Source organism: Mirounga angustirostris, unplaced genomic scaffold (genome assembly GCF_029215605.1).
Source record: "Mirounga angustirostris isolate CCGP_5_RB_7025 unplaced genomic scaffold, mMirAng1.0.hap1 SCAF_9, whole genome shotgun sequence".
Classification (NCBI taxonomy): domain Eukaryota; kingdom Metazoa; phylum Chordata; class Mammalia; order Carnivora; family Phocidae; genus Mirounga; species Mirounga angustirostris.
This window is the reverse complement of record NW_026991717.1, coordinates 35,705,469-35,728,684: the sequence shown is the minus strand read 5'-3', so window position 1 is coordinate 35,728,684 and position 23,216 is coordinate 35,705,469. Positions and strand designations below refer to the sequence as shown.

General features: G+C 48.1%; 1 protein-coding gene across 1 annotated transcript; it reads right to left on the bottom strand.

The window, feature by feature from the left end:
* Positions 1-1,754: 1,754 nt before the first annotated feature.
* On the bottom strand, positions 1,755-22,801 carry LARP6 (La ribonucleoprotein 6, translational regulator). Its single transcript, XM_045899773.3, has 3 exons — positions 22,462-22,801; positions 7,329-7,539; positions 1,755-3,275 (listed from the first exon to the last, which is right to left on the bottom strand). Exons 1-3 carry the CDS (start codon positions 22,659-22,661, stop codon positions 2,208-2,210), a joined length of 1,479 nt encoding a protein of 492 aa, XP_045755729.1. The 5' UTR covers positions 22,662-22,801; the 3' UTR covers positions 1,755-2,207.
* Positions 22,802-23,216: the final 415 nt, after the last annotated feature.

Genomic DNA, 23,216 nt, shown 5'->3' with positions numbered 1-23,216 from the left:
GATGACCAGAGAGCAGGGTAATGACTAACACCTACAAAGTACTTTTCAGCGCATAAAGCACTCTTGAATACAAAGCCTTATAGAAGGAGCGGCTTAATGTCATCCACTGGTTGGATGGGAAACCGCGAATCAAAAAGAGAAATGACTTACTCAAGGTCAAAGTGTTATTTACCGGAAAAGTCAGGCCTACGACTCAGATCTGCTGACCCCCCAATTCACAGTTCTTTCCTAAGGCCACACAGGGTAATACTGCAGATAGAAGGCCAAGTTCTTCTGTATTCACCTAAAAAGGTGAGGGTGTAGGCATTTTTTAAAAGCAATTATGAGGGGCGCCTGGGTGGCTCAGTCGGTTAAGCGACTGCCTTCGGCTCAGGTCATGATCCTGGAGTCCCGGGATCGAGTCCCGCGTCGGGCTCCCTGCTCAGCAGGGAGTCTGCTTCTCCCTCTGACCCTCCCCCACTCTCTCTCTCTCTCTCTCTAAAATAAGTAAATAAATCTTTAAAAAAAAAAAAAAGCAATTATGATCCATAGGAGTGAAGCTAAAAATTCAGCAGCTGGTGTGCTGGAGGATAAAGGGGTGGTGAGGCCCAGATGGCTCCATGGCCCACGGGCAGGGGGGCAGCTGTGGGGAAGCACTGGCAAGGGTAAGTGGGAGCCCAGTGAGGAGCAAGCACAGGAAGAGGCCTGGAGCTGGGCTGTGGCACGGCCCTGGGGGAGTGGGGTCCAGACGCAGGCCGTTGGGCCATCTACGGCTACCAGTGGTGCAAATGGCAAATCCAAATAATTGCCGGAGGCATTTACCAGTTAATGGGGATTCTGGGACTTAAGGGACACCCTATCTTACTAACCAGATAATAATCAGCTGCTGATTTTTATAGAACACTGTAATTAAACATACACTCTCTTTTTTTCCATTTTTGCAATGGCTTGAGGTATTACCCCACTTCAGCAGCTTCATATGTAAAACCACTATAATATCTCAGAGACACTGACAGAACAAATGGAAGAATGTGTCTAGCAAAATGCCTTAGCACACAGGAGGTGCTGAGTAAATATTAGCACCTTCTGTGGTTGTTTCTTCTTTGAATGTGGATGGTGAGGTTCAGAGAGGCTGCATACCATCTGGTGGTTAGGAGTATGGGCTCTGGAGCTGGACTGCTAGGTTCAAGCCAGCTCCACTCATCTAGCTGTTAGGCCCTGGACAAGTGAGTTAACCTACTTGTTTCTTCCAGTGTAAAACAGAGAGAACTATCTGGACCTTCCTCGGGTGGAAGTCTCTAAGCATCGTCCCTGGCATCTAATCACCGTTCAGTAACTGTTCACGAATTTCATTCGGCAGAACTGGTCTAAAATCCCCCAGGAGCAGGTGGCTGAGCCAGCACTAGAATGTAGGCCCTTGCTCTTTCTGCCACACCAGGTGGCGTCCAGAGACAAGGGACATCAGCCAAGGAAAAGGAGGCAGTCCGGGGACACATCCGGAGAGCTTGATCTCCAATAAGCTGCCTTGGCCTGGGTGGGACTCACCGTGCCAGGCGACGTGGTTCTCCAACAGCCACACTGACTGTGGGGACCTCTCAGGCTGCCGGGGCCGCGGGGGGAGCCCCAGGGCTGCCCTGGGCACCTTCGAGAAATGCGTCTCCGCTCAGCTCCTCAGGGCCTCCTGACCTAACACCCACAGCCTCATCACACAGCGCAGACATTTGTCATGCCTGACGCCTGTGACCTATGACTTCAAGAGCCAGCACTCCCAGTCGGATGTTTTATTATTTATTCACTTGACAGGAATACACATTTGGTCCTGTAAGACACCATGCTACCGGCTGAATGAGTGGCCGTTACACAACAGAACTCCCGTGGGCTCTCTGGAAGGCCCTGCGTGGCCCGCCGAGGACAGCTCAGTCGCCGCGGGGAAGAACTCTGCCCTGAAGAAGAGACCGGCGGCCTGAGCGGCCCCGGGGAGCCTCCGACCCGCAGCCCTGCAGGGCCATAACATTCAGACGCATTGGGCATCAGCAAAATAATAGTCATGCTGGTTGTTCTGAACTAGAAGATGTTCTTAAAACCATAGCGTACCAGACAACTTATATGCATTACAAATATATAAATTAAGAGTCTACACATATACAAAAATCTCTCGATGGGGACCTAATCGCATTCTCTGCCATGCCAGGTATTTCGAGGGAGCCGGTATTAAAAATAGAAGGTATTTATACATAGGCCCTGCCTCTCTCGTGTCCACCATGGAAGCCCCTGGTGTTGTCAGGGCCCCTGGGCAGTCTCAGCACCCCCACGGGTAACCCGTCTGCAGTCTGCATCTTCCGGGACAGCAGGGGACTCACTCCGGGGCTCTTCTCCTGGGTCCCCATCTCAGCCAGGCGGCGCCTCCGAACCCACGGGCTACCCGAGGGAGTGATGCTGCTGTCAGAGGAATAATCCGCGCACTTGCGGAAGACCTCAGGACTGGGGCCACAGTTCAGCCGCCCCTCCTCGGCCAGAGGGGATTTTCTGGAAACGCCTTTGCGTTGAGCCAAGGGGCTGCTCCAGGGACTCGAGCACGGGGAGGCGTTCGGGCTCAGAAAGAGGTTCTGGGGGCCAGCAGGGCTGAGCTTGTTGGCGACCGCATGCCGCCGGCCAGCCATGGGCGACGTGGGATTGCTCTCGGGGTCGGAGGAGCTGTTGGCGGAAGACTCGTCACCCAGGTACTGCAGCTCCTCGACTCTCTTGTTCAGGGACTTGTTCGGGTGGCTGCCTGCGGTGGGCTCCTCGTCCTGGTTCTTGTCTTTGAGAGGTTTCTTTTTGGGGGGCTTCATGCCAATCAGGACGGCCTTCATGTTCTCCCTGCCCTGGGATTCTGTGCTCATGAACTCGTGGGCTTTAATGGCCGCCTCCACCTCCTCAAACTCCACAATGGCACACTCCTGGGTCCCCACCTGGCTGTACCGACTGCTGATCCTCCGGATATCAGGGGGCAGCTCCTTCCCTGGTTTGAGGATCCGCACCGACGAGATGACGCCAAAGGTCCCGAAGAGCTTGAGCAGGTGCTCCATGACCTTCTCCTGCACCCTCCCGTTCTTCTGGGGGATGGCCAGGGCCCACAGCTTGGGGGACAGGTGGAGATCGTAGACCAGGAGCATCTTGCTCGGGAGGTTCTCATTGGGGAAAAGCGGGACGGGGGTGGTCCTCCTCACCTTCCGCTGGTCCTCATTCAACTCGAGGGTCACCGAGTACTTCAAGGCGTGCGCCGTGGTTCTCCAGTCCCGGGTCAGGTGTTTCACCTGAACAAGACAAAGCACATCTGGAATGGTACCTATTTGTCCTGGCCTATCTCGTGGGCTCTGCCATCTCCCTCCCTCCTCTCCTCACCCCCGGGAACACTGGTAGCTAGCATCGTAGCTCGTGGGCACAGGCATTCAAAAGTCTAGTGAGCAAACGCACCCACTTGTGACAATGTCAAGCTAGGCAGCACAGTTTAGAGCAGTGCCATCCAACAGAACTCTCTGGCAATGGAGATCGTCTAGTGCACCCACATTTAGCGGTTCAGGCCCTGCCAAAAGGCTGTTAGATACACAAGTCCAAGGCCCACCTCCAGCTGGTGGTAACACTTGAAGTTTCTCAGCCTCTTAGTGCCTCAACTCCCTCATCTGTCAAATGGAGACGCTTATCAGGTCCACCTCACAGGGTTGTCGTGAGGATCAAATGAATAAATCAAAAGATACCTATCTACACGCAGACATACATTATACATCCACATACAAAACAGAACAGTGTCTAGCTCATAGTGAGTATTCATGTGCTATCGTTACTTCAAATATTATGTGCATCATTTTGACAGGATTCGGAGATTTTAACATCCAAACACTTCTCTGAAGTCGTGTTTCTCTGTTTACGCATTTGATACACAGAAAGTTCCAAAAGATCTTTCATATTCCACTGCAATATCTCGTGAAAATGATGTGGACGGTTTCGACTTGGAATAAAATCCAAGCAGGGCCTCCCGGAGAATGATGAAACAGTCCCTCCCTCCCTTCTCCTCCCTGAGTGGAAATTGTGCGTATTGACGTGCAGTATAGGAAGGCTGTGTTTATATTGTAAAGCAGTAATTTTCAAGAGGCCCACTTCCGCTGGAGGGAATGCCAGGGAGAATGAGTCATCCCATCCCACAGGAACAGTGGAGGCGGGTGGGGTGGGTAACCTGAGCCAGGAATGGCAAGATCACCCTGAGTCCTCTGAGTCCAGGCCAATGCAGTCGCCGTGCAGAGGAGCTGAGACCAGACAGGAACTTTCCAGAACTCAAGAACGGAGGCTCGCTAACAGGGCAGCATGGGGGGACCTTGCAGAGCTATGAGTAGAGGCAGGCTCCGGCAGAAAGGGGGTGTCCACTCTAGCCTAGGTCTCGGGGGAACTGCAAGTTCCCTACACCCGGAATCAATGGGCTGATCTCTGTGACACACACCGGGGACAGAGGGTCAGCAAAGGTCCAGGCAAAGGGTCAGACTTCAGGTGAACGGAGTCAATCAGAGATCCAGAAAGGGTGCAGAAAGATGCTGACCAAAGGTCACGGCCAGATTGTGAGGAAGCCCCAGGTTGTGAGGCAGTAGCACTCAGAGGATGACACAGGGGGGAGGGACCCTTCTCCAAAACCAGTCGGGAAGGGGGCACTCAGGAGAGGAAGAGCAAAGCTAGTGCCGAAGCCTGAAGCCTGAGCAAGGAGGGCCGGAGCTGCCTTCCTCCGAGGGCTGGAGAAGCTGATGGAAGACCACATGCAACCGAGACGGAAGAGGGCTCTGGCAAGGACCCAGCACCCCTCCAGAGCCAGGAGCAGGGTCCACTGGGAAGTGCCAGTTAGAGGCTGAGCATCCTCGGGGCACCACCTCAGATGAGGAGCCCGGGAGGTGCTTTCCTTGTGCAATTAACTAGAAGAACTTTCTAAGATTTTCAGAAACTGACATTTGCCTGTTTGTCCTATGTGTCTCCTGTTATGATCAGCAGGAAAACCTCTGGAATGAAAGGGGCCTTTGTTGTCACTGTGGAGGCGCTGGGGAGTCCATGGCGACTCTGCGGCCAGCTTTGGACAAAGAAGAACCCTCCCAAACGGAGCCATAGCAGCAGCTTCAAAAGGCAAGAAAGTCAGGCTGACTCTTGGGGTCCCTGGGGAGGAATAAAGGGAGGAGCCCTGGCTGCTCTGTTGTGGGGTCCCCCACAAACACTTTCATGTGAGGGTTCGCTCACTGTTCCCTGGACACCTGTGATATTGTGATGTATCATTTCGACAGGACTTGGGGATTTCCATGTTCAAATACCTCTCTGAAGTCGCATTTCTGCATTTCTGCATTTGACGCAAAAGATCTTCCAAAGGATCTTTCATATTTCAATGCAGGAGCTCCTGAGACTGGCGTGGACGGTGTCAGCTTGGAATAAAACCCAACTTGGGGCCTCGCGGAGAATGCTGAAACAGTCCCTCTCTATTACACATGTACGCTGCTCTTTGTCCCCCTCCCTGGCACGGAGCTGCTGGAACCCTGGCAAGTCCTCCGGGACAAGAACACTAGGACTATCTTTTGTTCTAATGAGGCGATGCTGGGCAGCCTCCTGGATGGCTCCTGGTTGAGGGCCCGTCACCAGAAAGACCAAGCCATGGTTAGAAGCTTGGAATTTTCAGGGAAGGGAGAAGGGCAGGAAACTGAGTTGATAGTTGATCATGCCTCCAGGAGGAAGCCTCCATAAAAATCCCAGTCCTGTGGGCTTCGGAGCACTTCCAGGTTGGTGAATACACCCATATACTGAGAGCACCCCAACTCCTCAGGGACAGAAGCTCCCACACTCAGGGCCTTGTTCTGCATATGTCTTCAGCTGGCTGTTCATCTGTATCCTTCATCATAGCCTTTATTAAACTGGTTAATCTAAGCAAGTGTTTCCCTGAGTTCTGTGAGCTCTTCTGGCAAATAATCAAATCCAAGGGGGACGAAGTGATGGGGACCTGTGATCTGTAGCCAAGTTGGACAGAAACTGTGGGTCACCTGGGTGGTCACCTCCTACTGGCCATTGGCTCCTGCAGTGGGGCAGTCTTGTGGGACTAACCCTTAACCTGTAGGATCGGATGCTATCTCCGGGTAGATACAGAACTGCTTGGTGGGGAGCCCCCTCCCCCAACATAAACATCTGGTGTCAGAGTGTTGTGTTAGAGGGGGAGAGCATAGGAGCCATACAGGAGGATGGAGAGGCTTTTCCTTCGCAACAGGAAGAGCCCCTTCCCTGCTCCTGTACCTTGAAAACTCCTACTCATCCAAGATCCTATTTCAACGTCACCCCTTCTAGAAAGACTTCTCCATCATCCAGGCAGGGTTACTGGCTCTGATGAACAGGACTTTGTTCTTTCACTGCCTAGGGTCATTGTGCAATCCTGCATGGATCTCTCTCCTTCCCTGGACTCTGCAAGGGCAGGGGAAATGTCACCTTCGTGTCATCTGTCCTGTGTCCACCGCAGCAGTCGGGGTGCAGAATGGGTATGTTTGGTGACTGGGTAAAAGGACAGAGCACAAGAGGAGAGGGCAGACTCTAGCAGCAGGTGAGGCAGAGAACGGCTCCAGGGAGAAAAGCTCTCCTCCAGGGCTCTCTGGCAAAGTGCAAAGGCAGCCTGGCGCGGACCCAGCTGTTACATATCCCGTTATGCAACAGGCCATGGGCTGCTTTTCCATTCTAGTAAATACGCTTCCCCCACAGAAGACACGGAGTTCTTATTCCAGCTCGTCTGTCCACGCTTGGAGACAGAGGGAATTCACACAACGGTCCAGCTGCTGGGTCTGCTGCCTACATGGCGGCAATCACCATATAGCCCACTTCGCCATACTGATGAGGATGTTGGTCTTACACACGGCAAAGGCTGCAGGAGTCTGGAAGGAGGCCCATCCCCCAGAGTTCTAGGTGCTCCTCCTCTTTCTTATTTATTCAACTGGACAAGGGAAAAGCCTGAGTTTCACACAATTCGAGGCCCAGGAGGTGTCTCTCAAGGCCACTGAGTCCCCAGCACCCTCCCGGCCACCCACTCGCCTGGCAAGAGCGCCTGAACTTTACCAAGAACAAGCACTATCATTGCATAACTGCCATCCGCTGACATCTGTCCCAACACCCAGGCCCCTTTTAATACTGTGGGAAGAGAGTCTTCATAAAGATCCTAAATCCCTGTTCTGGATCATTTTTCTCTATTTCAGGCCCCAGAGGGGTGGAAAAGAATCGCCAGTCACGAGGTATCGAAGGGGCAAAAAATATTTAGAACTGCAACCCCCACAGCCCCAGAGTCCTCGAGTCAGCTTGTGAGAAGGAAGCCTTACCTTTTTGAAGGACGTGAGGAGCTTGACACTCACGTACCCCAGTTTGTTCCTCCTCACGTGCTTGAGCAGGAAGGCGTCCTTCTCCAAGTTTTCATCAGAGAAATAGAATTCGATCTGATCCACCAGCTTCCTGATTAACTCCTGGTCCGGGGGCTTCCACTCCTGCTCGCCTTCCTCACGCTCGTTCTCGCCCCCACTTGTCGTGGCGCCACTGGGACCAAAAGGAGACACCAGGGGGTTACAGGCTGAATTGCTGTCCGCCCCCCCTCACATGCCCAAATTTCATATGTTGAAGTCCAAAAGCCCTGTATGTCAGTATGTGACCTTACTTGGAAAGAGGGCCTTGCAAATGTCATCAGTTAAAGACAAGGTCGCACCAGACAGTGGGGGTGGCCCCTAATCCAATATGACTGGCGTCTTACAGAAAGGGAAATCTGGAGGCATGAGCGCACAGGAAGAATGCCATGTGAAGGTGAAGGTGGAGATGGGATGCCCCAGAAGCCCAGGAACAACAAAGGTTGCCAGGAAACCACCAGAAGCCAGGGGAGTGGCCTGGGACCCATCCGTTCCCAGATCCTGGAAAGGGAGCGCTCTTCTGACCCCTTGATTTCTGACTTCTGGCCTCCAGAACCATGAGGCAATCAATTCCGTCATTCTAAGCCACCCAGTTTGCGGTACTTTGTTTCTGCTGCCCTAAGGAACGGCACTGGGTCACACTTGACCTGGACTCCTCAGAGGGGGTGATCGCCACACGGGGCTGACTTTTGCCCCACTGGGCGAAGAAATCATGCTTCTGTTTTTAACACGAACGGAGAGTCATTAAAATGACAACACGCTCTACTAGCATGTATGTGCTCCTGTACCACGGACAGGATGCTTTTCACATCCCCTTTTTAGTCTTCCCTCCCGCACTCCACCCCCCAAATCCTGATTTCTAGAAGATAATTTGGCAGAGTAACTAAGAGTCCCAATCCTAGAGTTAGCCCATGTAGGTTCAAATCCCGCCACCACCATTTATTAACTGAGTCAATGCAGGCGAGGATCTCCCCTGCCACACCTCAGTCCCGTCATCTGCACATTGGCATGACAGTCACTCTCCCGGTAGGACAGTCAGAAGATTAAATGAACTGATACATAGAAATGCCACACAGGTGCCTGGCACGCCCTTAGAACCTGGGAGGTGGCACTCACTTGCCCCTCAGATCTAGGATTGAAATTCAAATTTTCTGTCCCCAAAGCCAGCACGCATAATACTTTCCACGTTTTGTTGGGACCCTGCCACAGAATCTGAAACAATCCCATTCACTCGGACCCTTCTAAATGAAACCCAAACCCACCAGCAGCTCCACCTGAACAGACTTCTTCCCCCCCTCTCCCTGAGAATATTAGGATATGAGAACGAGCCAAAGAAATCCTGAGCAAAGCTTCTTTGGAAGGCAAATCTTTCACCGAGGGATGACAAAAACTTCAAAACCATCAACATTCAAGGACTTTGTGATGATCTGCATCATAGTTGACACCATTAATTAGAAGCTTTTGAAGGTGAGTTCTCTCTGGCATATTTAATGGCCAAATTAAATTATGTATTATACAATATCATATATATCTTATTCGATAAAAAGAAATGGTCAAAAATTACTTCCAGAAAAAAACATTACTGCTTTCCTATGTGGCAGCTTGATTTCTAGTAACACGACTATCAGACCCAGAGTCCCCATGAACATGTGCTGAATCACGAGAGCATCTCCTGGGATGGATGCAGACACCGAGTCCGCCTAAAGCATTCAGGGTGCTTCTACTCTGTTGGGAGAACCTGAGGGCTCAGAAAGTTCACAGCAGCATCTTCACAATAGCCAAAAAGTAGAAGTGTCAGGGGCGCCTGGGTGGCTCAGTCGCTTAAGCATCTGCCTTCAGCTTAGGTCATGATCCTGGAGTCCTGGGATCAAGCCCCGAGTCGGGCTCCGCGCTCAGCAGGGAATCTGCTTCTCCCTCTCCCTCTGCCTCTCACCTCCGCTCGTGTTCTCTCTCTTGCTCTCCTCTCTCTCTCTAACAAATAATCTTTCAAAAAAAAAAAAATAATAAAAAAGCAAGCAGTTAACATTTCCCTTAGATTGGGATTAAACCCTTAAATAAAATAATCAACTAACACAAAAAAGGGGGGAGGGGGCTCAGAATGTAAAAATCAACGCTTTGGAACAGGTACATAAATGTATGTCCTTCAACTCCAGCAAAATTTTCACCGACTCTAACCACCCCCCCCACCAAAAAACAAAACAAAACAAAACAAAACAAAAACCCAAAAAACCCCACACAATTGTTGAAGAGTCAAGATGAGAATAAAAATGGAATATTCTGGCAGGAGAGAAAATACTAAATAAATCTGTCTCCCAATTTTTCCAATTCAGAAATTATGATTAGCATAAAAGTAGGCGTTGGTTGATTTTAAAATGAAGAGTTTAGTTATTTGCCTGCAGACAGTCTGGAAAAGTTTTTGAAATACCACACCGATGTCCCAAAACAAACATGTACTGATGGAAAAAAAAAAATGGTCTGAGAGACTAACTTTAAAAGTATGTTTTTTAAAAAGTCTTTTAAAAATGGGATGGCAGGGGTGCCTGGGTGGCTCAGTCGTTAAGCGTCTGCCTTCGGCTCGGGTCATGATCCCAGGGTCCTGGGATCGAGCCCCGCATCGGGCTCCCTGCTCAGCGGGAAGCCTGCTTCTCCCTCTCCCACTCCCCCTGCTTGTGTTCCCTCTCTCGCTGTGCTTCTCTCTGTCAAAATAAGTAAATAAAATCTTTTAAAAATAATAATAATAAAAAAATAAAAAAATAAAAATGGGATGGCAAACTAAGGGAATATATTAAGGCTGCCTATAAGATAAAACAGGTCAAAGGCAACTTAAACATTAGACAAACTGAATATTTTATAAGTTTCTAGAAGATAGCTGTGGTAGACATTAGTCAGATTCACCCAACATCTAATAGCAAACTCTTTCTCACTTGCCTTCCTTTATTATGGAGGCTATAAAAAACCAAACCAAAACAAACAAACAAATAAAAACCAACCCTAAACATGTACTTTCTCAGCCTTGGTTACAGGTAGTAGCCATCTGTCATGGTATGGCCAATAAAACACAAGTGAAAATCTTTTGGCCCTGCCTCTTCCCCTTTTATCTGTTTTGAGTGTGGGTGTGATGGCTGGAGCTGTAGCAGCTATTTTACTACCATAAGAAAAAAAGCCAAGAGAATCAGCTTGGCCTCATTTATTGACATTATTGGCTCTGATATTATTGAGTTGCTAAACCAATTCCTCTATCTACCTACCTGCAAATTTCTGATTACATGAGAAAAATAAAATCCATTTGTTTAATTCACTTGTTGGCTGGGTTTTCTATTACTTACAGACAAATGGCAGGATAGTAATACTGCACTGAGAAAAGTGGTCCTCAAACATGTCAAAGGAAAAAGTGTCATTGGAACAATCAATGGAATGAAAAAGGAGAAGCAAGATGGGCAAAACCGATTTTCACTTTATTAGAGAAAGCTTATCCCATAATTAGAAGTTAAAATAGATAGGTTGAGTACACCAGATACAATAACCTCAAATGCATGGTAAAGTCTGAGCCGCACTGACAAGGATGAGAATAAATAGCCAGAGTTGAGGTGAGGTATGGGATAATGAAGAGCGAAGAGTTTTGAGTGGACTCAGGTATTGGCAAAATGGTCTTAGTACAAATAGCAAGTATATCAGAGGTGACCAGACCATCAAAGGGACCCACAGCCTAGCAAGTCCTACTCCCCACCTAAGGTAGTTGACGCTATTATAAAAAGTAAATGCATAAACAAATAAAACACAATGGAAGGATGGGGATGCAATTTCTCAATTTCTCCAGTGCCCATTCTAGAACGTCCCATTCTTCCCAAGGTCTGCCATGGGAAGCCAGCCCTTCCTCCCTGCAGATGACTCTATCTCAAACTTGATTGAGAAAATCAATCAGACTTGCCCAGAGCTCCCTTGTGCACCCCTTCCTTCCCGAAAACTCGTTCTGTATGTCTGGGCATCTGCCAAAGCATCCACTGGCCATATCCAGGTGCCTTTTCTCCACCTTGGTCATCTGCAGGATGGGACACAGCTGACCCCTTTCTTCTCAGTAGTCCTCCTGCTAGGCTTCTGTGACTTGTTCTTTTCTGATTCTTCTCCCCCATTTAACTGCCCTTCCAGTCTACTCAATCTGCTCCCATGTCTCCAAGGATCTATCCTTGACTCTTTGTCCCCAGGTGGCCTCTACACACTTCAGCCCCTGTATAGCTCATCTAATTCAGATCTGCCTCCTCCCACCCCTCCATCCTTCTCTCACTCTTGGGCCCCCCTCCTCAATTCATCTACCTGCCTGCCTGATGCTTGGATAGCCTGTTAGCCCTTCAAATCCACTATGTCCAGAATTGAACCATCACCTTCTGCAGAGCTGGACCTCAGGGAATACTGAAGCCTAGACCTGCCGAGGGACATTCCATCTGGGAAGCTTATCTTCCTTTCATACAGTCTCATGGTAAGCAATCCACACTGGGGGGAGAGGGGGTGACTCTGCATCAGTTCTTTGCACCCAGTGAGAAGACATGGAGGTTCCAGAACACGTGGGCAGTCCTGGGGAGGTGATATAAAGCCCTATGCAAGTGCAGTGGTGAGCTTCCTGCACCGTAGGACCCCCTCTCTACACGAGTGCTCTCAGCGGCAACTGTGCATCTCCAAAGGGGGACCTTGGAAGAGAGGCAAGGCCTTTTTGCATATCTGGGAGCATGCTGCCTTGTCTCCTGATTCATGCAACAGCCTTTGAATGAAAAAGACCCTGTATCCTTTATGAACATTAAAGAAGTTTATATCCCTTAAATATGAATGTTGGTAACTTTTTGTCAATTACAACTGTCCTGTACAGACTATCTTTCCTCCCAAACTGCCCCATTAACTACTTTCCCTATTCACTCTTCTTTGCATTTAGGCTCCAAACCCGAGATGCATCTTTTAGCCCTCTCTTTTGCCCCCACACTGAGCCAATTATCAAGTGTTAATTTTTTTATTCTGCATTGTCTCCCATCTGTTCTCTTTTCCATTCCAACTGTCCTCATTACTTCTCCCTTGGACACTATTAATAGTTCAGCAAAAATGAATCTTCAAGTAATACATACACATAGCAAAAAATAAAACAAAACAGTACGTAACTTAAAAAGAAAGCAACAATTCCCAGCTCCACCTCTCCTCCCTAGAGGCAACCTCTATTCAACCATTTCATTCTTAATGAGACTTGCCTTGTGGTTCTATAAATTATGTTCATGGTCCTATTTCTCACTTGGCAATTTTCGACATTCTCTATTCATGTCCTATTATATAAGGTGAGGATTTGGAGTCACTCATCTCCCAAAGCCTCTTCTTCTAATTTTTAAAATTTTATATTATTTTTGGGTTTTTTATTAGCCTTCTAATTGTTTTAAAATAATACACACTTAAAATTCTTATTCCATCAACACTAAATGATAGGTCTTGCTTTCTCACTACACCTGACGTGTGTGTTATGACCCTACCTTCTTCTCCTCTCCTTCCATTTCCAACCTTTCAAATTCTATCAGATGTATCTTTATTTTATTTTGTCATGGTTCGTTATGTTTACATTCTATTCTGTAACTAATATTCATGTTTTGTCTACAGATACTAAAAGTTGAAAGTCAACCCATTGTGTTTATTTTTCTGGCTACAAACATGACTCTGGGCAGGGAAGAGGTGTTGGCTAAGATTACATTTCTTTCTTAAAGTCCTATTAGTTGACTGACCACCTGGATCGATCCTCTATGTCCCTATCCTCTCTTTCATATTGTCTGTCTTTGCCTTTGTCTTTGACTTACATGGCAAGACGTTTCCTGACATGACCTTCCAATCTTTGTTGATGAATTGCTTAATTTCAGGAATTATGTACTCTCTAAGAACTCTTTTATGTCTTCAGATTGCTCCTTTTAAAAAGCATCCTGTTCTGGTTTTGTGGATGCAATATATTAAATTCTCTTTCAGTACTAACCAGAGTGTATATATATATATATATACACACATATATAGTTGTTTTTTTTTATGGTCTCTTTGTTTCCAACAGTGTCACCTCTATATCCTCTGGGATCAGTTTTTCATTTAATTTCATGTAACTGGTTTTCCTCATGTAACTGATAATCAACTCATCTTTTTATTAAAAAAATTTTTTAAGCAAACTTATTTTAGAATAATTTCAGACTTACAGAAAAATTGTGAAAGCTTCTGTTATCAATATTTTGCATTAGTATGGTACATTTAATGAACTGATATCAATACATTATTATTAGCTGAAGTCGATTTCCAAATTATTAGCTGAAGTCCAGGTTATTCAGATTTCCTTAGTTTTTTTACCTAATGGCCTTTTTCTCTTTCAGGATCCCATCCAGGATACTATATTAGATTGAGTCATCATGTCTCCCCAGGCTCCTCTTGGGTGGGACAGTTTCTCAGGCTTTCTTTGTTTTTAATGACCTTGACTGTGTTGAGTAGTCCTGGTGAGATATATTGTAGAATGTCCTTCCTTTGGGATTTATCTGATATTTTACGATTAGATGGTGTTTATGGGTTTTAGGGACGAGAACGACAGAGGTGAATTTCCATTCTCATCACATCATATCAACATACCTGATCATTGTGGATGTTGACCCTGCCTGAAGTAGTGTTATCTGGTGTCCTCACTGCGAAGTTACTACCTTTCCCCTCCTTCCATACTGTGCACTTTGGAAGGGAGTCACTGTACACAGTCCATACTTAGGAAGTGGGGAGTTGGGCTCCATGGCTATTGATTTTGAAAAATGAAGGAAGGTCTGGCTTGCTTTCTCTTGGTGGGTGAAGTAGGTTCCCTCCACAGCCATATACTGTGATTCGCTTTCTTCCTAGGTGGTTCTATAGCCGTGGGTGGGGCATGCCAACTGGCAGGCTTCACTGTAGGGTGGACAGACAGGGAATTATTAAATAGGGGCTTTATATGGCGGAGGAGTTACTCTGCAGGTACCAGCTCTACCTTAGCCGTCCTAGCTCACCAGGTAGTTCACTTGATTCCTTTAGAAAATAATCCTATTTCTTCTTTTTCTCCTTGGAAGTAAACAGTATGGTGGTTGCTACTTTTCATGGTCAGGCAGAGAGGTGAGGCAATTGTTTTAAAGGCAGACTTTAAATCACCTCAGATATCAGCATTCCTTTTAATCCCTACATCCTTTCACACATTTCCTAACCAGAACCTTTCTAGGGTTCTGTCTTCCCGCCTCCTCCCACCTCCCCCCACTCCACTCCTGTTGTGTTTTGGGTTAAGCCTCTTCCACTCTGTGCCTTATTACACATTTTGAAGAACGGCTATGTCGCTGCTCTACTTTAATACTAATACTCATGTTTTCTATCCTTTTAAATAAAATCCAAAGTCCTTAGCTCTTTATTCAGATTCATTTCCAATCTGGCTGTCACCAGCTTCCAAATGTATTTCTGTCTATTTCCTTTCAGATCCTTTGCTCTAAAACAAAAGCAAGTAAAAGACTAATAGGTCTCTAAGTGTCGCAAGGTTTCTGGACTCTATCTCTTGGTGCGTGCTGTTCCATCTCCTTGAACACCTGGCCTCTGTCTCTCAGGTCCAAATCCTAGGCACACGTCAAGCTCCATCTCAAATGCAACTCTCCCAGGAAGGAAATCATTTCAACTTCTCCTAACACCTTGCCTGTATCAGAGCTACTATGTGCATTTCTAGTTAGTGCCCTGAACCCTCAGCGCCTGGAGGATAGGATTCACATTGGTTTCTTTCATTCTGGCACCAACCCAGAGCCCTGCACATAGTGGGAATTTACAAAGCATCACCAATGTAAAGTGAATACCTTCTGTTAAGGGCAAATCCCACCTATCAGAATTCTCTGAGACAGGAAGTATGTTACTGGTGAATATGTTATGAGTAGCCTTTCAAGAGGACTTTGGAAAAAATGTACATTTAAGTTTTATGTTCACATTATTGTTTCCTTTTAAATATATCACTGTAGGGCGCCTGGGTGGCTCAGTTGGTTAAGCGACTGCCTTCTCCCTCTCCCACTCCCCCTGCTTGTGTTCCCTCTCTCGCTGTGTCTCTCTCTGTCAAATAAATTAATAAAATCTTTAAAAAAAAAAAAAAAGAACACATCAGTACCCCTAATTTACAATGATATATTTATTTTTATTTTTTTTAAGATTTTATTTATTTATTTAATTGACAGAGAGAAAGACACACAGCGAGAGAGGGAACACAAGCAGGGGGAGTGGGAGAGGGAGAAGCAGGCTTCCCGTGGAGGAGGGAGCCCGATGTGGGGCTTGATTCCAGGACCCTGGGATCATGACCTGAGCCGAAGGCAGATGCTTAACGATGCTTAACGACTGAGCCACCCAGGTGCCCCGATGTGTTCTTTTTTTAATAGCTGTAAACCTCCTAGAAATGAAAACAAAGGGTAGAAACAAGGAGGTACATTTCAAAACAGGTGATTGGGCTCCATGGATCAGTGTTGAAATATTTATCGTATTTGTAAATAATCTAGAGAAATAAGTACAGCATAAAATCTCCAGGGTTGCCTTTCTCATAAAATCTCAAGATAATCTGGAGATATTAGTTGAATGGTTAATCAAACATCACCTTATGAATAAAAATATCCAAAATAAAATGGTGGAATAATGAGCTCCTCACTATGGTTTTCAACACAGAAAAGATTTCCTGGACTCATCATCTATCCTTGCAGATGGTCTAATATGGTGCTTTGGCTACCAATACCAGGAAAATGGTGGACAGCAACAAGGTGGATATTGAACAAAAAAGACAAAGCATCATTTATGAAAATCACCAGGGTCCGGTACAATCTGTGTATAGCTCCTTTTGACTTGCTATAGGAAAAGGTTCTAAAGGTAACCAAATTGATAATGCAATATAAGAACACAAGGACAGACTCAAAAGATAAAGGTTTTTCAGAGAGACAAGTGGGAAACATATACGGGGATGTGTCCAACTTTGGAAAGGCATTATGGGAACAATTATATTTTGGATACCACTAGCGGAGGCCCCATGCTATGTCTGGATGGCCCATGGGTTCTTATAGACTTATTACAGACATCATGACCCTTTTTTCTTACCCGGTCTTCTGCCATGCTGTTCTGACATAATTCCTAGGGCCTGGGAAAGGAGTAAAACTAGTGGATGTCTCTGCGGGTCTAAATAATGGTTTGTGGTGTGAAGCAGAGATAATGTATGCAAAGTATTTAGTTCCACATCTGGTACATAATTGGCATTAATAAATGGAGCCTTTCACTATCATCACCCAGAACAGAGAAAAGATAGCTTATGTAATGTCCCTGAAACATCATGGAGAGAAAGGAACCTAGATGTTTCTGTTGTTAAATGAAGGTATGCTTCAGTGATTTTATTATTCATACTAATATTTGATATTATAATTTTAAATCATTTTCACACATTGTAAGACAAAGCAAACAAGTAAATATGTTAATGTTAAGAATCAAGACTGTCAGTGCAAAAAAAATAAAAGAAGTAAAACAAAAACCCTGTAATGTCAAATATGAGTTGGAATTATCAACATAAACTTACTTTTTATTTTTTATTTTTTTTTAAAGATTTTATTTATTTATTTGAGAGAGAGAAAATGAGAGAGAGCAAGCACATGAGAGGGGGGAGGGTCAGAGGGAGAAGCAGACTCTCTGCCGAGCAGGGAGCCCGATGCGGGACTCGATCCAGGGACTCCAGGATCATGACCTGAGCCGAAGGCAGTCGCTTAACCAACTGAGCCACCCAGGCGCCCAACATAAACTTATTTTTTAAAATGTATTTCCTAGCTCTATTGAAAGGGCCTAAAACCAATGTTGCCCCAGTGGAAATTAGCACTCTTAATTCCAGGTCTTGGTTTCTAAATACCTTCCCGCTAGTATTTACTAGCCACAGGGATTCCTGTGGAAATGGCTGGATCCCATGACAGGAGTAGGAAAAGTACAAAGTAAGGCCAGAATATCTAATATCACAAAGCAAGAAAGTGCTCAAAGACTCAAGGGCATGTTCCAAAAGGCTATACTGAAGCCAATCTGAAGGGGTGCCCCTACTTAATCAGGGACATTTTGAACATCAAAAATAATGATTGTAACTAATTTTTAAAAAGTGAATAAACAGGGGCGCCTGGGTGGCTCAGTCGTTAAGCGTCTGCCTTCAGCTCAGGTCATGATCCCAGGGTCCTGGGATAGAGCCCCACATCGGGCTCCCTGCTCGGCGGGGAATCTGCTTCTCCCTCTCCTGCTCTCCCTGCTTTTGCTCTCTGTCAAAATAAATAAATAAAATATATATATTTTTAAAGATTTTATTTATTTATTTGACAGAGAGAGAGACAGCGAGAGAGGGAACACAAGCAGGGCGAGTGGGAGAGGGAGAAGCAGGCTCCCCGCAGAGCAGGGAGCCCGATGCGGGACTCAATCCCAGGACCCTGGGATCATGACCTGAGCTGAAGGCAGTCGCTTAACCAACTGAGCCACCCAGGCGCCCCAAATCTTTTTTTTTTTTTTTAAAGTGAATAAACAGAAGTCCATGAATCGAGGAGGGCCAAAAGGAGGGCTCTAATTTAAATTATTTGATGCGACTATTACACCCACTCCTCTCTTTGAAAACTGGTCATTAAGCATTTATGTTGCCTCATTAGAAGGAACTCTTGTTCAATTCCAGATGATGAGGCAAAGCTCTCTTATATAGAAGAATACCCGCCAATAAATGTACAAAGGATAGGGGCGCCTGGGTGGCTCAGTCATTAAGCGTCTGCCTTCAGCTCAGGTCATGATCCCAGGGTCCTGGGATCGAGCCCCGTGCATCGGGGGCTCCCTGCTCAGCCAGGAGCCTGCTTCTCCCTCTGCTGCTCCCCCTTCTTGTGTTCCCTCTCTAGCTGTCTCTCTCTCTCTCTCTCTCTGTCAAATAAATAAATAAGAATTTTTTAAAAATGTACAAAGGTTAATAAAATTAGAAAATCACCAATTTGTAATTCCTGAGGAACTGACTCAGGCAAGGATCATCAGCGGATGCTAAAACCATTAGGTGAAGGGCCTTGTTGAAAGAATATTCACAGGAAGCCCACAGATTACTTGTTAATTGCAAAGGGAGAGATGTACCTTCACAATGAGAGATCACCTTAGTCAAGTAGTCAAATTAGAGCATCACTTTGGTGAAAGCCGCCTGAGGTGATGCAACAAAATGTCTGTGGCATTGCCTGAGATGTTCTTGCCAAAATGTTTAATCTGAATTGAATCAGGCCCTTAGCATACCTTCCAATTTACAGGAAACGGAGTACAAAGGAGCAAGTTAAACTAGATGATCAGAACAAAATCAGACCACTTTAAACTGGAAAACGTTCAACAAGACATCTGGCCTCTTATTTCAAAATAGCAACGCATTAGAAAAAAAAGTGTGAATGTTCTAGATTGAAAGATTCTAAAGAGACATAATAGGCAAATGCCACCACCTGGACTGGATTCGGTTTGGAGGGGAAAAAGAAACATCTATAAAATACAATGTGGGATGACGGGGGGGTGGTGGGGAACCCAAATATGGGACTTGGCTATTAGATCATTTTAGGGCTTATACTAGGGAATCATTGTTAATTCTCTTAACTGCAGTAATAGTATTGTGGTTTTACAGGAGAATGTCATTAGTAAGAGCTCCCAAATAAAGTGCTGAGGGTACAGTAAGTACTGTGTATATTTTCAAATGGATCAGAGTAAACCACTCCTAAGTCCATCAAACAAATATGGCAAAATATTAACAACTGTTAAATCTAGATGGTAGGTGTATGAATGCTCACAATACTACTCTTTCACATTTTATGTTTGAAATTTTTATTTCAAAAAGGTGAGAATAAAAAGACAGACACCTTTTTAGTGAGAGAGGTGTGGGGAGAAGACTAAAGAACATTTTTCTTATTTTCATGTATTGCTTGTACCCCAGGGAAAAGCCAAGTATTGGGCTGAGTACTGGTCGTATAGAGAGGACTAAGGCGAGGTCATTGCCTTCAAGGATCTCGCTAATTGGGGGAAAACCACACAAACACTTCAACCCAATGGCATAATGCAATGATAGAGGCATGCATTCGTTCAACAGATATTTAGGAGCACCCACTATATGCCAGGTGCTGAGGATACAATGAGAGCAAGGCAAGCATGGTCCCTGAATTCACGATGAGAGAGACACCTCTCATATTGTTGTGAGAGAGACAGAACTATACAGTTAAAATTGAGGTAAATGGTAGCTATAAAATGTGCAGAGTACTAAAGCAACTCCAAGAACAGGAAACAAACGCTTTGGGGTGGGGACTGGGGGTTGTGGGGATGAAGCAGTGATGTGTTTTTGTTGTTGTTGTTTAGTTTCAGAGGTAGAACTTAGTGATTCATCAGTTACATAGAACACCCTGTGTTCTTTGTGTCCTGTTTCATCATGTGCCCTCCTTAATGCCCATCAACCATTTACCACATCCCCTCACTCCCCTCCCCTCCCCTCCAGCAACCCTCAATTTATTTCCTAGAGTTCAGCGTCTCTCATGGTTTGTCTCCCTCTCAATTTTCATCTTATTTTATTTTTCCTTCCCTTCCCCATGTTCATCTGTTTTGTTTCTTAAATTCCACATAGGAGTGAAATCATAGGGTATTTGTCTTTCTCCGACTGACTGATTTCGTTTAGCATAGTACCCTCTAGGTCCATCCACATCATTGCAAATGGCAAGATTTCATTCCTTTTGATGGCTGAATAATATTCCTCTGTGTGTGTGTGTATCACATCTTCTTTATCCATTCCTCTGTGGACAGACATCTGGGCTTTTCCATAGTTTGGCTACTGTGGACACTGCTGCTGTAAACATTGGGGTGCATGTGCCCCTTTGATCACTATGTTTGTAACCTTTGGATAAATACCTAGTAGACGCAGTGAGTTTTAAGGCTAACTAGAGATCAATCAATCAATCAGAGACCCAGAGGAGGGAGTACAAAGGCAGGCAGACACAAAACTGTACCCTCTGTTCAGGAGTCTAGAGGGGTCAGTGCTGGGGGAGCACAAACTGCTGAGACAGGCAGGGAAAGAAGCAATGGGCCAAGGAGATGAGGGTGAGTGCCACATCTCAATAAACAGCTTAAGGAAACTGGGCTTTCTCCTGAAGGCTCTGGAAGCCAAAAAGTGTCCACACAGGGCAGGGGCTGCTGCTGTGGCAGGCTGGCCCAAACACGGGGACAGCATGGATCCTGTTCTTGGCTGCATTCTCATGCTCTGGATGTCTGCCTGCTGGGCTCTGTCAGCTCCAATACCCTGAAGAGCCTCCAGGGATTTTCTGGGGTCAACTCTCTGCCAGTGGGCAGCAGGAAATGCTTCAAACTGAATGCTCCGTGAGATTCCAGTCCCTGGAGCTGGGAGGGAAGGGTGGCTCTGGAGGGGGGGGGGGGGAGTAGGAACAAGAAGCCCACCCAAATAAGGATCATGTTCTCCTCATTTCCACAGGGGGATCCTTCCAGGCCCAAGAAATAAGTAGGGCTTTAATCCCTGCTAATGGTGCAATCTCAAGACTTAGTCCCCAGTATAGGGGGGAGCTCTCTGCCCCAACTAACTACAGGCAAATGAAATCAGCAGCATCAGCCACTCTGAGCTCCTTTACGTAACCTCTGAAATTATTTGACTAGGTGGCCACCTTCTCCTCAAGACTGAGATGTCAGTGACTATGGACTCATTATTTTTATTCTCACCACAGAGCTGAACAAATGAGTGAGTGAATGAATCAGGCTTTACAGTATATAGAGTGCTGACAGGTCTACTGTAGCTTCTGTCATCTGCTATGGCTCAGCATTTCTGCTCTAAACTCTTGGGCTGGACTTTCCTCCTCAGATACCTCTGTCTCCACTGAACTGCCCTGAATCTCTGGGTGACTACATCCAGACCTCTCCCACCGGGGAAGGGTCAGCCAGTGATGGGGAATCCCTGGGTGCCTACATCCAGACCTCTCCCACCGGGGAAGGGTCAGCCAGTGATGGGGAATGGCTCTGGACCCAGTATCCTCATGACCTTCAGTTGAGTATTCTGCCAATGAAGTAAATTATCTACCTGCCAGGGAGTGATCCTGCAGAGCCCTGACAACTAAAAAGCATGTGCCCAGAAACCCCGAAGAAAGAGGGTTCTTAAGAAGTTCCTGTGGGCATTTCCCGGAATTTGCAAGTTCTGCCATTGCTCTACTCTCGTGGTTATGGATACTCCATACTCTTATCTCCTTTCAACAGCAGGAACAAAACCACAGACTCGAAAGGTGCCGGCGTTGGTGGACACAAGTCCAAGGTCTCCGGCTGATGACCGGGCTCAGGGCCCGAAGGCACCGTTAGATAGGTGGCTTCCTGTGCCATAACAGTTCCAGACTGCCCCCATCACTCAGGAACCCAACTAGCAAGATGATGGTGCAAGCACAGAAGTCGGGTGGGGGAGGCTGCGTGAAAACGGGAATCCCCGGCCCGCGAGCATGCAAGCAGCGAGCCTTGAGCTGATTCCAAACCAGAGCAGGAGAGCTCTCTACGCCGTGAAATCACTCCTCGTCCCCCAGCCGCCAAGTGTCCGCGGGGCTGGGCTGCCCCCACCCATTTGGACTGATAAGCAGACAGGACGAAGGAGGCAGTGAAGGCTAGTGGGGTCCCTCTCGGGGGGAGCTGGGCCAGTCTCGGAGGGCAAGACCGGGCTGGGATGGGCTTTGGGGAAGGTCCCGGGTGAGCGCACGCAAGGAGAGCCTCCTCCGGGGGGAGAAGATGGCGAGGATGGCCCAGGAAGGAATTCCTCCCGGGCCCCAGGGCATGCCCCCCCGTCCAGGCCCCTCCGAGCCCCGCCGCCAGCCCCGGGAGCTCGGTCGGGCGAGAAAGCTGCGGAGCGGGGCACCAACAACCGCCGAAAGCAGGTTCGGCCTCGGCCGGACGCCCGGAGCGGCGGCCCCGCGGCGGGGCTGCCTGGGGGGACTTGTCCCGGCGCTCGCGCTCGGCCGGGACCCGGGGCGGGCTCCCCTCGGCCGGGCCGCGCCGCCGCGCCTACCTGTGCCCGCGGCTCGGCTCCTCCTCGCTGGCGCTGCCCCAGCCGGGGCTCAGGTACCGGGCCGGGTCCCCCGCGCCGCGCGCCTCCGCCCCGTCCTCCTCGTCCTCCGGCTCCTCCACGTCCTCGGCCTCCTGGATGGCGACGCGGATCTGCACCGCCGTCTCGGGCCCGGGCAGCGTCTCCTCGCCGGCCTGGGCCATGGCTCGCCGGGCGGCCGGGAACGCGGCGCCGCGGCTGCCCGCGCGCCCCGAGGCCCAGCCAGCCGGGCGGCGGCGACTGCGACGAGGGGGCGGGGGCGCGGCGAGCGCGCCCGGGAGGGGACGGGGGTCGCGGCGCCCCGCCCCGCGCCTCCGCCGCCGCCGCCCCGGTCGCCAGCCGCGCGCCAGAGCGGGCGGGGCCGCGGAGGGCGGGGGGGGCGGGGGGAGGACGACTTCCTCCGCGCGCCCCGCGCCCCGCCCGTCCCGGAAAGATGGCCCGACCCCCGACGCCTCCGGCGCGCGCCCGCTGGTCCCTCCTCCTACCGGCTCGGCTCCACGCGGCCCCCGAGAGGGGAGAGGGGAGGGCGCCCCACCTCTGACTTCTCAGCGGGCGGAGGACCCTGGGGGGTGGCATGGCCCGACAGCACCTTAAGGGGCGTCTGTTCCTGCTGGTGTCTCCCCCCACGGTCCTGCCAAGACGACCGAAATCTCCACCGTTAGCCTCCTTGGCACGAACACCTTAGGTTGTGCGCCCTGTGAGGTCAGGGACTTGGTTCC